The sequence below is a fragment of the Puma concolor genome, chromosome E2 (assembly GCF_028749965.1).
Source record: "Puma concolor isolate L17-30 chromosome E2, mPumCon1.1.hap2, whole genome shotgun sequence".
Classification (NCBI taxonomy): domain Eukaryota; kingdom Metazoa; phylum Chordata; class Mammalia; order Carnivora; family Felidae; genus Puma; species Puma concolor.
In genome coordinates, this window is record NC_141681.1 from 27,683,651 (window position 1) to 27,697,312 (window position 13,662).

The 13,662-nt window shown below is 42.2% G+C and overlaps 1 protein-coding gene across 4 annotated transcripts in view; it reads left to right on the plus strand.

Moving 5' to 3' along the window:
* Positions 1-13,662, plus strand: part of CSNK2A2 (casein kinase 2 alpha 2) — a 38,671-nt gene that overhangs the window by 16,788 nt on the left and 8,221 nt on the right. For all 4 annotated transcript variants that reach the window (XM_086689302.1, XM_086689303.1, XM_086689301.1 and 1 more), the window contains 5 exons: positions 5,707-5,766; positions 10,839-10,922; positions 11,719-11,829; positions 12,091-12,192; positions 12,948-13,048. In XM_086689302.1, the coding sequence (XP_086545428.1) occupies positions 5,707-5,766; positions 10,839-10,922; positions 11,719-11,829; positions 12,091-12,192; positions 12,948-13,048 (458 nt within the window). The remainder of the gene's footprint in view (positions 1-5,706; positions 5,767-10,838; positions 10,923-11,718; positions 11,830-12,090; positions 12,193-12,947; positions 13,049-13,662) is intronic.

Below are 13,662 nucleotides of genomic sequence, written 5' to 3' on the forward strand. Positions count from 1 at the left end.
TTTTCATGGAACTGGCTTTTGGTTTTGCTCAAATGGTTTTGTTTTTTCTATTTCATTGTTTCTGCTCCTGTCTCAGTTCTTTCCTTCTTCCCTTCTTTGTTGCTTTTCTTTCTTGGGTTTTTACGGTTTTCCCCCTAACTTCTTGAGTTGAAGTCCGCTCATTTCATTCGTTTCTTTCTTGATTTGTGGTGACTGGACTTTACGTGTGTGCCGCCCCAGGCACCACCTTAGCCGTGATCATGGAGCTCATTTCCATGTAGTTTTCAGATTAGAAGTACAAAGTACTTGTGGATTTGGGTTTTTCTCCCCAAACTTTGTACTTGGAAAAATTTTAAACCTACTAAAAATCGGAAGGAGTGGTCAATTAATACCCTCATGTTATTCCCCTAGATTCACCGGTTGTTAATATTTGCCACATTTGTGGGCGTCTGAGCTCCTGTCAGTTGAGCTTCGGACTCTGATTATGGCTTAGGTCTTGATCCCAGGTTCGTGGGATCGAGCCCAGTGTTCAGCCCTGTGCTGAACATGGAGCCTGCTTAAGATTCTCTCTCTTTCTCCCTCTGCCTCTTTCCACTGCTGGAGTGCTCCTTTCTCTAAACAAACAAAAACCACCTGGGGGGGGGGGAAACACTTAAAAAACTAAAAATATTTGCCACATTTGATGTTTTCTTCCCCCCCCCCCCCCCCCCGCCCCGGGCCCTTTATCTCTTTTTACTGAAATCCTCTTAAAGTAAATTGTAGGCATCATGATACTTCACTTCTAGATATGCTAGCACTGGAACTAGGCAGGACCTTTTTCCTACATGACAGTACTGTTAGTACAGTTAAGAAATTTAATATCTATGCAATAATGCCACCTAACACACAGTACAGAGTCCCTATTGAGAAGTTTCCCAGTAATTAATTATCCTAAGAATGTCCTTCATAGCTGTATGTTTGTGAATAATATGATGGAGGAACCACTTGTTTTTTTCAAAAAAATTATTCTTTTATTGTTGATTTATAATTTGGCTATCTTTAGGTCCAGAGGAACGTGACCTACATAATGTTGGTTTTTGGAATTTGTTGATGATTGCTTTGTGACTTTAGTACATGGCCATTTTTTTATATCAAGTTTGTTAATTTAGTTCAGATCTTCTATCGTCTTACTCATTTACCCTTGATACTTCGTTTTATGAAAGAGCTGGTTTGGTTGATTTCTCCTTGAAATCCTCAGTTATGCTTCATATGTGTCAAAGTGATAATAAAAGATACATAGTGACACTTAAGAAAAAAGAATTTCCAAACAAAGGAATAGGAAAGGCCAGTTTCTAAAAGTGGAATGAACAGTTACAGAACACTCCCAAACTCACCATTTTCTCCAGAAAGTTAAAGTACCATTTGTATAAGAAAAAGTTTCTGTTGAGACCTGCTTCTCAGCTTTCTATGCCTTTGGAAGAGTATAAATAAAAACGAATAAAAGGGCACCTGGGTGGCTCAGTTGATTAAGCGTCTGATTCTTGATTTCAGCCCAGGTCATGATCTCATGGTTCATGATTTCGAGCCCCACATCAGGCTCTGCACTCAGCACAGAGCCTCCTTGGAAATCTGTCTCTTTCTCTCTCTCTGCCCTTCCCCTATTGGCGCTCTCTCAAAATAGAATAAAAATAAACTTTAAAAAAACGAGTATGCATTTTAAGGAAAATCTATCATTTGGACATTTTAAAGATTGATAAGGCCCCCTGAATAGGCTGCCTTTTTTTTTTTTTTTAATTTACATCCAAGTTAATTAGCATTGCAACAATGATTTCAGGGGTAGATTCCTTAATGCCCCTTACCCATTTAGCCCATCCCCCCTCCCACAATCCCTCCAGTAACTCTCTGTTTGTTCTCCATATTTAAGAGTCTCTTATGTTTTGGCCCCCTCCCTCTTAAAGTCCTCATATGAGTGAAGTCATATTTGTCTTTCTCTGACTAATTTCGCTTACCATAATACCTTCTAGTTCCATCCACGTAGTTGCAAATGGCAAGATTTCATTCTTTTTGGTTAATAGACTGCATTTGAAAAGGAAGCAGACCCATTTTGCTCTGTAGAGAATTTCTAAGTCACTCCCATAGAGATGGGCCTTCACTAGCTGATATCTTGAGGCCTTGTTAATGCTGTTAGAGTTTGATACAGAGATCTTCTTTATAAGACATTTTCAGGTCATTAGTCATAACTTTGATTTGCTTGATCAATGATTTGTCCTGCTTCCTTAAATTTCTGAAAATATTAACCTTGGTTTTTATTCTGGATCTTGGGGTTACACATTGATGCCAAAACAGGTGACAACTGCATTAAGCACCTTTCACTTTATATCCCACTCCCCCTGCTTTTTCTTCTCCCTACATGGGGACCCCTGGGATTTCTGGATACAGACCAAGTGAGGTGTGTATGTGAGGGAATCTGCCAGCTGTGTGTGCAGCGTGAGTTTGCTGTGTTGCTGATTCCCACCTGTGACTAGGAACCCTCCTGGGGTGGGTAGTCATCCTAAATGACAGTCACTGGGGATGGGGAACCTGGTCATGATGCACCTGAGCTATACCCGCAGTCCAAGGACCTGTGGGTATATAGCAAAAGTGAGGCCCACGTGGCCATTCCTTTCTGGGCGGTTGTTCTAAACCCAAGGAGATTTGGAGTCTGTTAATCAAATTGACTTTTTTTTTTTTTCCATTGTCCTCCTCAGACCTTCGCAGGTTAATGAAAAGTCCTAGGAAATTTCCACCTTTAGCCCTTTGGGTAGTCCTCAGATAGCCCTGATTTCTAAGAAAATGCCTGTGTTTGAAGTTTTGGAACCAATGTAGGATTGGTGAATAGTCTTCCTCAGCATCTTTGTAATCTTCTGAGAAGCATAGGCCTGCTTTGTTTTTGATAAGTCACTTATTTTATAAAAATATAAGCAAAGCTAACTTCCTGCTGACAATTTGCCATTGGACACAGCTGGGTAAGAAGAATGGCGGAAAGGTGTGGCTCAGGTGAACTTTCCCTTTATAACTTGTCATAGACTCTTCGGACTTGTATTTCCTGGGAAACCATTTTAATTTTGTTCCACTGGTGAACATCATCGAAGACAAATGTTCATCAACTGCCTTCTGGGTACAAGCCGAGAACCACCATTCATGGGGTGGGGTGTATACAGGGTATGCTATTCCACTGTTCGGTTATCTTAGCACTTAGACTGTGGACCAGGTTGTACAGTGGCTTCTTGCATATTTGCAGGAGGGAGAGCAAAGAAGTTGAGTCACCAAGTTGGTGACTACCACCGGCCCCAGAACCCGTTTTTCCCTACCAATGTATGCACCTGATATGTGAGGGCGCTGGCATGAGACTTGAGGGGTGGGCAGAGGGGAGCAGCCTCTTGGTGCTCACAGGCAGGTTAGAGAACCTTAGGTCACTGCTAGTATCTGAGTAGGGAGCATCAACTCCGGGGACGCTGCTGCTGTCACTGTCCTCTGAACACCCCAGCGGACATTAAGTAGCACGGGTTCAGAGAAGGAAGGGACCGCTGTTAGCTTTGTAGAGAGTAGATGGGATGGGCTTACTTATAGGCCAAGGGAGAGGGGCGGGATGTTAGAGATTTGGGAGGAGGTGGGGACACTGGAGAAGGAAGAATGGAGGAAGCAACCAGGTTTATTTGGTCTGAAATGGAGACAGAGCTGTGAAAGTTGGTCAGAGCCAGACTGTGGACCCTACTGAGTCCTAAATTTTAGGCCCAGGTGGTAAAATGTAACATGTAGTTGGGTCTCCTCCTATCCTAAGCTCCTGAGAAATGAGAGTAAATGTCGGCCTGTCATTCAGGACTCTGTAATGTATTAGGCCTAATACATTCATTCATCTAGTGTTTTTTGTATTACATAAAATTGATATTGGTTGGAGTAGCTAGAAGTACTATGTTGGCGGTCCAAGGACATTTATTATTATTATGCCTTATACCATTTGCACAGATGCTTGGTATAGATACCACGTGATACAAGAGGAATGCCTTCCACAGACAAAAATCCAAATGATAAAATAGCCCGTATTTGTTTTCTGGAAATAAAATATTCCAGCCCCCTCTGAGGGTTAGAAAATGCTCGCTTCACTGTCACAGTCTATTTATTGACATGAGGTTCAATTTGGTGCATCTCTGGGAGGGATCTCCCAGAGGAGAGCTGGGAGAGCTCTTCCCAAGGAGAAGCTGATTTGACACCCAAAGAGATAGTATCTTTAGCCTGTGTCCATCCATACTGGTGCTGGGACGCTGTCTGCAAAGTCTTCCCTGCCGTGTGGAGCTGGGGGACAACAGAACGCTTGGGTGTTTAGCTCCTGAGCAGAAGTGGTGGCGTGTTGGTGCCACGTGCCCGGATGCTTTCCTTCCCACCCCAGGTTTGTTTCCAGTAGCGGAGCAGCTCCCAGCGCCGCGGGTGTCCCGGTCCGTGTGTCCTCATTCCCTGTGCTGCGCTGAGCCAGCTGCTCCCGGAGACTGATGAAGTCAGATATTCTTGCCAAGCTGGGGGGGAGAATTACTCTCACTTATTAACAGGGAAAAACAAGTCCTGGTGTTCTTAGATGTTGAATTTGATTCTTGGCAGATTGTTTTTCTTAATCTTTTTGAACAGGGGTTATATTTACGTGGATCTAAAATTATAAAATGGTATGTGATTAAAAGTCTTATTTCCCTGAGCCCCAGCAGTCCATCCCCCACATGCATACATGTGAAACCATGTTTTATTAAGGTCTTCATATCATTCGTATGAATGCAAACAAATAAGGATGTGTAGTTTGGCTTTCCCCTCTTCCACAGACACATTATATAGGCTGGTCACTGCTCGTTAGAGAGTTTCCCTCCATTGCCTGAGTCTTCCAATAAAGAAACAAAATAAGTTTAATAAAGGTGCACTAACTAGTTTTATAGACAGTGCTGCTTTGGACTGATGGGGAAAGAGCTCTGCTTGGAATTGATTACCAAAAATAATAGTATAGTTTCTGATGAGGTTCTGTGATGACTCTAATGAACCTGGATGTGTAAATGCTACTCTGTCTCCTAGAAATTGAAATTTTGAAAAAACTCAGAGTGGGTGTTCCTTTGGATTATTGGTAATGAGAACTCTTTCATGTGTCCTTTTTGCCTGGAGTCATTTTCACTTCCTGTCACTCTTCTTTTTTTTCCTCCAGCATCTCACTCCCCTGCTCCTCTCCTAAGCCTCTTACCATCTCCAAGGGCTATTGCAGTCACTTTCCTCCTATTTCTGTGAGCAGATACACTCATGAGATGTGGCCACTTGCCACATGGGCTGAAGAAATTCTTCAAGTCCTGCTCTCCACTTAGTTCTCTACAGCACACTGTACTGCTATGCTATGCTTGTAGTAAGAATATGAGGACAGTTGGACAACTTGGACTTCGTTTCTGTAATAATGTAATTGTGGGTGTTGAAATCCTGGAGCATTAAACAAGTTTTTAAAAGATCCATGTTGGCTTGAATGTTTCCCTTGGAATTCCTTTTTTTTTTCTTCCCCTTAACAAGAGACTGAAGTATTAGACCCTCATCTTTGGTCTTTGTCCCCATTTGTTCCAGATCAGATGGTAAAAATTCCTGGGATTCTTTAGGGACTTAAGTACTAAGTTTATAGAGAATGGTGACCAATGTTTGGGATGACAAGATATGATGAGACTAAATTAACTTTCTGTTTTCTGAAATCTGTTTCAGCAACTATACCAGATCCTGACAGACTTTGATATCCGGTTTTATATGTATGAGCTGCTTAAGGTAAGTGACATTCATAATAAGCAGTGGATTTTTTTCAGGTGTATTCGTTAAAAGAGAAGTTTTTGGGGGGACAAAGAGATCTCAGACTCTTTCTTGATACTTAGAGAATTTAGTGAAGTGGGAGTTTTCTTGTTGTTGTTTTTTAACTTACACTGAGATCTCTGTTGCAGGATCTTTACATAGAAACTTTCTCAGTGGAACTGAGAAAGATGGCCAAGTCAAGAGATACTAGGGACATTATACCAGAAATCAGAACCTCCTTCATAGCTTTTATTGGCCCTTGGGTTTTCTTTTTGCTGCTTAATTAATACTATTGGTTTTCACTCTATAACAAATCACCCCAAACTTAATGATTTTTTTTTAAAAAATCTGTGGGTTAGCTGGATGAGTCTTTTGGTCTGGGTCACCTTGACTAGAGCACATTGGTCCAGGATGGCCTCGTTCACATATCTGGGATGGCAGCTGGAATACCTCAAGGCTTGTCCTCCAGGGGTTTAGTCTAGGCTGCTTCTTCCCATAGTGGTCTCTGGCTTCTTAATAGCATGAGAGGGCAAAGTTTGATGTGTAAGCACTTCTCAGGCTTCTGCTTGTATAAATGTCTACTAAATGCCCTGTTGGCCAAAGCAAGTCATGGGCCAGGCCCGGATTCAAAGGGTGGAGAGGTAGACTATTTGATGGGAAGAGCATTGAAGTCACAGTGTGGAGGGAATGCATACTGGGATGGTAGGCATTTTCGGCCTTCTTTATCTTGCCATCTCTCATAATCCCCTTCCCAACCTACTCTTTGGCCCTGACTAACCTTGACGCGCAAGAAGAGGTGATGGATGGTCCGTCTTTCTAGGAGACTTAGTAATCCCAAGATGGAAATTCTGAAACACTAATGGTTGATGGAGGAATGTTTTTTTGGTTTGCTTGTTTGTTTTAGTTTTTTTAGTCTAGGTAAACACTTAGGTAAAGAATTCTAAAAAGCTTTGTAAAATGGGATAGACGAATGGTTCCTAAGTTGTTTGGGGTCATGGATCACTAGGAAAACATATAAAACCTCTCCAAAATGCCTGTATACATATACAGTATTACCTAAAGTCTTATGGGGGTTGTGGGTCTCAATTCAAGACCTCTGAAAGAGTAGAGATGACTGAGTTACTGGCATTATTGAAGAAAATTGCCAAGATTGAGTTTTGATGGGATTGCGAACAGTTGCTTGAACAAAATCCCAAATTAAGGCGAGGCTTTAGGAAGTGGGACTTTGAAGAACTGGCTGTGGGAAGTGAATGTGTTTTCTTATAAGCACTTGCACAAACCACTTGTCATTGATACCAAGGTGGTGGATTTAGGTGGATCACTCTTACAACTGATGGGTCTTTCTTTTATCAGTAAGATCAGAAACATGTGAGGGTAGAGCTGGGTTTATCACACCTTTCTCTATGTCCTCTCCAGACCAGAACGAAGGCCTTGGTGGGAAGAGGTTTGCAGTGTTGTGGTCTTGTGAGCTCTCAGGCTTAGCTCCTTTCCTGGAGGCCCTTTCTAGAGAACCCCATGCATTCACCCTATGAGAGCTATAATCCAAATCTGTCACTTGGTTATTTTTTTTAAGTAAGGGGTTAAGATTTTTGTGGTTTTCACTTAGTGCACACCAAAGGTGAAGATTTATAACCCAGCACAGTTGTCCTTAGATCGGGTGAAGACATCCCAGTGGCACAGGTCTTCGCAGGCTGGTCATTCAGGTGGTTCTCTGTGTCTGATGTCCCTAGCAGCTAGGCAGTAAGGGCTTGCTTTCTGTTAATGTGGCACACAACCCCAGATGAAGCTTGAAAAATGTCTTTCATGCTTAATGGTCAGATAATATCAGATTCTAAACTGAAATAACTTCCCCAAGGAATCTAAAAGCATGTCAGTAACTCCACAGGGAGTCTGACCAGTGAAGTTGGCAAAAGAATTAATTCTCTTACTGTACTTGTTTAACTTTTGCTTTCCTCAGATGTTTCTCACATCCCAGGTATTATGATCCTAATTAGTTCATTCCTTTGGGTGAAGACCAGGCAAAATAACAGAATCAACACTTGCTAAATTTTCTCTTCAGGTAGAAAAAAAAAATGGGGATAGGGTAGGGGAAATATGTAGCTTCTCCCAAAAATGTAGACGAAACTGAGGCTGAGGGCTATTGAGTCGTTGCTGGGTACACTGTCTGGTCTCCTGATTCGGATCCAGGGAGGTCTGTCCTCAGGAGCCCTGGTTTCAGAAAACATTGCCACAAAGCCACTGTGGAATCTTGCTACAACTGTTTTTGTGAAACAAAACAAAGAAAAAAATTAAATTGAAGTAGAAGCTCCATAAATGAACAATTCTTAAGTGTGCAGGTTTTTGGATTTCACATAAGTAAAACATTCACCCAGATATATGTGGTACTATGCTGTCCATTATAGTAGCTGTTGCCCACAGGTAGCTACTTAAATTTTAATTTCAATTTAAAGTTTCTTTGCTTAATCACAGTAGCCACAGTTGGTTTATTCAGTAGCCTCATGTGGCTAGTAGCTGCCATATTGGACAGTGCAGATATTTAGAATATTTCTGTCATTGCAGAAAGTTCTGTTGGACGGGGCTGGTCAAGAATATTATGAGTACACCAAAAGGTCTCATGTGTCCCTTCTCTTCAGGATCCCCTCCTCTACCACCAAGTTTAGTTTTGCCTGTTTTAAACCTACATATAAGAAACATCATACCCTGTGTCTGGGGAAAGCAAGATTTGCTTGTTCCCAGAATACCAATCCTAGGGATCATTTTCGGACTTACGCATTCTCTCCTATGTAAAAATGCCTAGTCCAGTGGTTCTCAACCAAGTCAATTTGGCGATATGTGGAACCACTTTTGGTTGTCACAGTTTGGAGGAGTGCTACTGGCATCTGGTCGGAAGAGGCCAGGGAGCCTCGTAAACATCCTGCCCTGCACAGGACTGCTCCCCACAACTGGGCATTCCCCGGTCCAACACGTCAGTGGTGCTGAGGTTGAGAAACCCTAATTTTGTCCCGAGGAAAACTCTACCAAGAGCACTCAGTGCCGAGCACATAGTAGGTACCACAAGATGATGGATGGCCGCAAGTATTGTTACCCAGGGAATAACATTTGAGTGGGCTGCAGTGCTTTTTGAGACCAGCCAAAGTGCCCAATTTGAAATTTATGAAAATAGATACTATGTTAGAAAAGGAGATTTAGAGCAAATTTTTGCATTCTTGAACACCAAAGACAAACTGCCTGAAGAAAAAACGGGCAAAAGATTTGAATCAACATTTGTCCGAAGAAAATAGAGGATGACCAGTAACACCTGAAATGTTCAACTTTGATGACTCATTAAGAAAATACAATTCAAATCCACAATGAGATTCCACTTCAAACCTGTCAGAATGGTCATAATTACAAAGATGAACCAATGACCAGCATTGGCGAGGATGTGGAGAAAGAAGCCTTCATACGTTATCGATGGGAATGTAGAATAGAGCAGGCATTTTGGAAGACATTTAGGACATTCTTGAAAAGTCTGATGTAAACTAACATACAGCACAGCACATCCACCCCTAGGAATCTGCATAAAAGAAATGAAAGCCTATGCCCTCTCAAAGACGTGTGCATGAATGTTCATAATAGCTAACAACTGGAAATAGCTCTGATGTCCATCGACTAGTGCGTCCGCACAGTGGAGTACTACTCAGCAAGAAGAAAGTAACGGATGAATCTCAGCAACCTGCTGAGCGAAAGAAGATAAAGTGCTGTATATTGTATTTTTCATTTAATGAACGTCCAGAAAAGACAAATCCATAGTAACAGCAGGTTTGTGGTTAAGGCTGAGGTAGGGGGCAAATGGGAAATGAGATTGATCACAGGCAAGCTAAAGGGAAATTCTTGGGAAGATGGTAAAGACTGGATTATGGTGATAGTTGTACAACTCTATAAATGTGCTAAAAAAAAAAAAAAAAGTATTGTACAGTTAAAAATCTTACCTGCATATCATTCATCTTTTAGGAAGCAATATCCTCCCTTAGAGTAGAAATAATAACGTAGTAATATCCTTCCTTAGAGTAAAAATGTAATTTTTTTAAAAAATTTTTAAAATGCTTATTATTTATTTTTGAGAGAGAGAATGAGACAGAGCATGAGTGGGGGAGAGCAGACAGAATCCAAAGCAGGCTCCAAGCTCCGAGCAGTCAGCACAGAGCCCAATGCAGGGCTCAAACTCATGAACTATGAGATCATCATCTGAGTCGAAGTCGGACATTTAGCCGACTAAGCCACCCAGGCGCCCCCAGAATATAATTCTTAAAGGCCAACTGGCTCAGGGATTGTTTTTAAATTATTTTTTTAATGTTTATTTTTGAGAGAGAGAGAGAGAGAGCGCTAGCGAACAAGTGGGGGAGGGGCAGAGAGAGAAGGAGACACAATTTGAAACAGGCTCCAGCCTCTGAGCTGTTAGCACAGAGCCCGACACGGGGCTTAAACCCACAAACCTTAAGATCATGACCTGAGCAGAAGTCAACGCTTAACCGACTGAGCCACCCAGGCACCCCTCGGGGATTATTTTTGAAGGAAAATACTAATACTAGAATACTTGTTAATCTCAAAAATCCACATGGGGCACTTATCTAAAACATAAGCCATGTTGAGCAATACGTTTAGATACCATTCTTCGTGTCCACAGGGACTCTTGGCGTGGCATTTGAACCCCCTATGAGAAGTGACTCTAGTGGGTTTCCCAGATCTGTTTTTAAACCCATTGAATTAGACTAACAGGCTGATGTATGATTTCTGAGTCTAGGTGGCTGGTAAAGTGTTACCAACTACAAGTAGGAGGAGTGTCCAAAGTGTCTCTGTCTCCTTTTTAACATAGCCCCCTTTCCACCAGCTGCCAGCATAGTGGGCAGAGAGCAAGGGATATCTTCTGAGCGTGTTTATTCTCATCTGTTACAGACAGTAAGCTGCACTTTAGGAGATACTCAAGTCAAGCTATCACAAATAAGAATATGCTTGCATTGGGAATTGGTAGACGGTTTGCTTATTTTTCTCTGTGCTTTCTTATCTAACAGGCTCTGGATTACTGCCACAGCAAGGGAATCATGCACAGGGATGTGAAACCTCACAATGTCATGATAGATCATCAACAGAAAAAGGTACCGTTGCAGCCAGGCAGCAACAAGTCTTTCCTCGGAAGGCTTACGGCCGACCAGAATGCTGGCCAGTACTGAGGTGGTACTGGAGACCCATGCTGTTTTCTTTGGCGGGCTTCTGTTACTTCTTAGTCTCCAGGGTTGCTTTCTACTTTGCATAAGTATAGTACACAAGGAAAGTAGACAGCTGAACCTAACTATAGTCCCTTGTTTATTTTGGTCATGGTTTTCTGGAGGACCCTGCAAAGAAACTACAGCTGATGGTTTCTACTTCATTTAATGACCCTCAGACCAATCTGCCTGGCCTCAAAAGTACACTTGGGTCCCTCCTTATTTTGATATTCAGTTCTGGTTGTCCCTGATAGATGAGTAAATGAATCAGTTACTTAGATTAATGAGAAGCTGGAGCAGCGCTTTGATCCTGGACTGGGGTCGTATGTCCCCAACCCTTTCCGTTGTGGCTAGAACTTATAATGGAAGCTATTAATGATGGGGGAATGTGTTATACATGGAAGTGCTATGGAGACAGAAAGAAAAGCTTAAGTTTTATTGATCTAAAGAGAATGAGAAGCCCAGGATAATTTAAATTTTCAAAAAGAAAAGGCAAATAGGATTTTGAGTACTCTGCTCTAGAAATGACCTCTTCCACAGTTGCTGAAAGTGTAATTTTTGCCAGTGCGCTTGCTGACATTTTTTGTGTGGCCCATGTAATTGTTAGCCAGTGTGATGGGGCCTGGTTCCAAGGCACAGGAGTCTAGAACTACATGCTTTACATGTTTGATTTCTGTCATGTTTGTAGCTGCGACTGATAGACTGGGGCCTGGCAGAGTTCTACCACCCTGCTCAGGAGTACAACGTCCGTGTAGCCTCGAGGTACTTCAAGGGCCCGGAGCTCCTCGTGGACTATCAGGTAAAACTGTTAGCCAAGCACCTGTGCACTCGGGGTGTATTGCCTTAGTGCTTCTCCCCGTTTGCTGTTTATTTAGCAGTTTGGATATATTGAAAACCCCACCCAAAGTGATAATTTCAAATTTTTCTCAATGACTTTTTTTTTTTTTTTTTGCTTCAAATTGTAAAATATGTGCAAAGGTCACCCTGAAGACTAGAAATTCAGATCTGAAAAATGCGTTTGTAACACCCTTCCCTGACAGGCCAACCTTATTTTCCTCAGATGTATGATTACAGCTTGGACATGTGGAGTTTGGGCTGTATGTTAGCAAGCATGATCTTTCGAAAGGAGCCCTTCTTCCATGGACAGGACAACTACGACCAGGTGAGCAAACACTAACTAGCCCCTCCCTGTGTAGGGGCAGAAGCCGAGAAAATGGAGTACTTTGACAGGGGTGATACCCTTGAGCCACTAAATATCGTTGAGTGTCTGCACATAAGTTTTCCTTCAGGGTAAAGAATTTCATGAAATTTTGTCTGTGGTTACCAGGTCCCCAAACATAACAGATAAAGCGATATTATGCCCAACTTCCAGAGTGAGTCTGTGAAGTCACGCACTCCTTGTCTAAATAAAACTAGATTCTTTTTTTTTTTTTTTTTTCAACGTTTATTTATTTTTGGGACAGAGAGAGACAGAGCATGAACGGGGGAGGGGCAGAGAGAGAGGGAGACACAGAATCGGAAACAGGCTCCAGGCTCTGAGCCATCAGCCCAGAGCCCGACGCGGGGCTCGAACTCACGGACCGCGCGATCGTGACCTGGTGAAGTCGGACGCTTAACCGACTGCGCCACCCAGGCGCCCCAATAAAACTAGATTCTAGTCCTTAGGTGATGCCTCTTGTAATCGTCAGCTTCTAGATTATTGTCATAAGTTGTTACCATTTTAAAGGCAGTTTGGAAATTTGCTTTCTGTGAACATCGTGTCCTTGTGTCTGCCGCTGTCAGCCCCCGGCTCCAGTCTGTATCTGGTGTCTGGAGGTAGAGTGATGTGGAAGTCCCCCTAATTCCTTGGGATAGCACCTCACAGGCTTGCAGTGAGCCCTGTGCTCAGTGATTTGGTCAGTTTGTTTTGTGTTTCAGCTTGTTCGCATTGCCAAGGTTCTGGGTACAGATGAGCTGTATGGCTATCTGAAGAAGTATCACATAGACCTAGATCCGCACTTCAACGATATCCTGGGACAGTAAGTAAGAGAGAGGGAGAGAGAAAGAGGGTTTTACCCCATTTCAATAGTGGGAGTGTTGGCTGAAATCGCTGGCTAATCCTAGCAGAATTGAAATACACTTCTTTATTCCCGTGTGTATTTTTTTTTAACTTGTTTTTTGAGAGTATTTGGGCAGTGTTTACATGTGTCTTTCGATTATTGTACTTCTCCAAGAGATAGTCTGTCAATCAGTAAAAAATTGAAGACAAAATCCTGTTACAGAAACCAGCTTTCTGGTACAGCATGTGCTTATTTTAGAAAGCTGTGATTCTTCTAGGAGTAAGACTGTTACAGTTTTTCTTGTTCGGTGTAATGGATTTTCCACAAGATAGCAAATTTGAAAGCATATTTTCAGGTACAGTGCAGTAGTGTTGAAAAGTAAATGTGTTGACAATATTCAAACAGTGGTTTATGGAACCTCTATGTTTCTGAGGCTAGCTCTCTAAATATTTCTGCTGAACAACAAAAATAACTCCCATCACCTCTGTGCCTCACCAAAATTGACTAAAAGCCTGAGGCATAAAAAGTGATCTAGAAAGGTGCCACAAACTAAATCAGATGTAGAAGTTAGAGCTAATTTTATTTATCAGTCA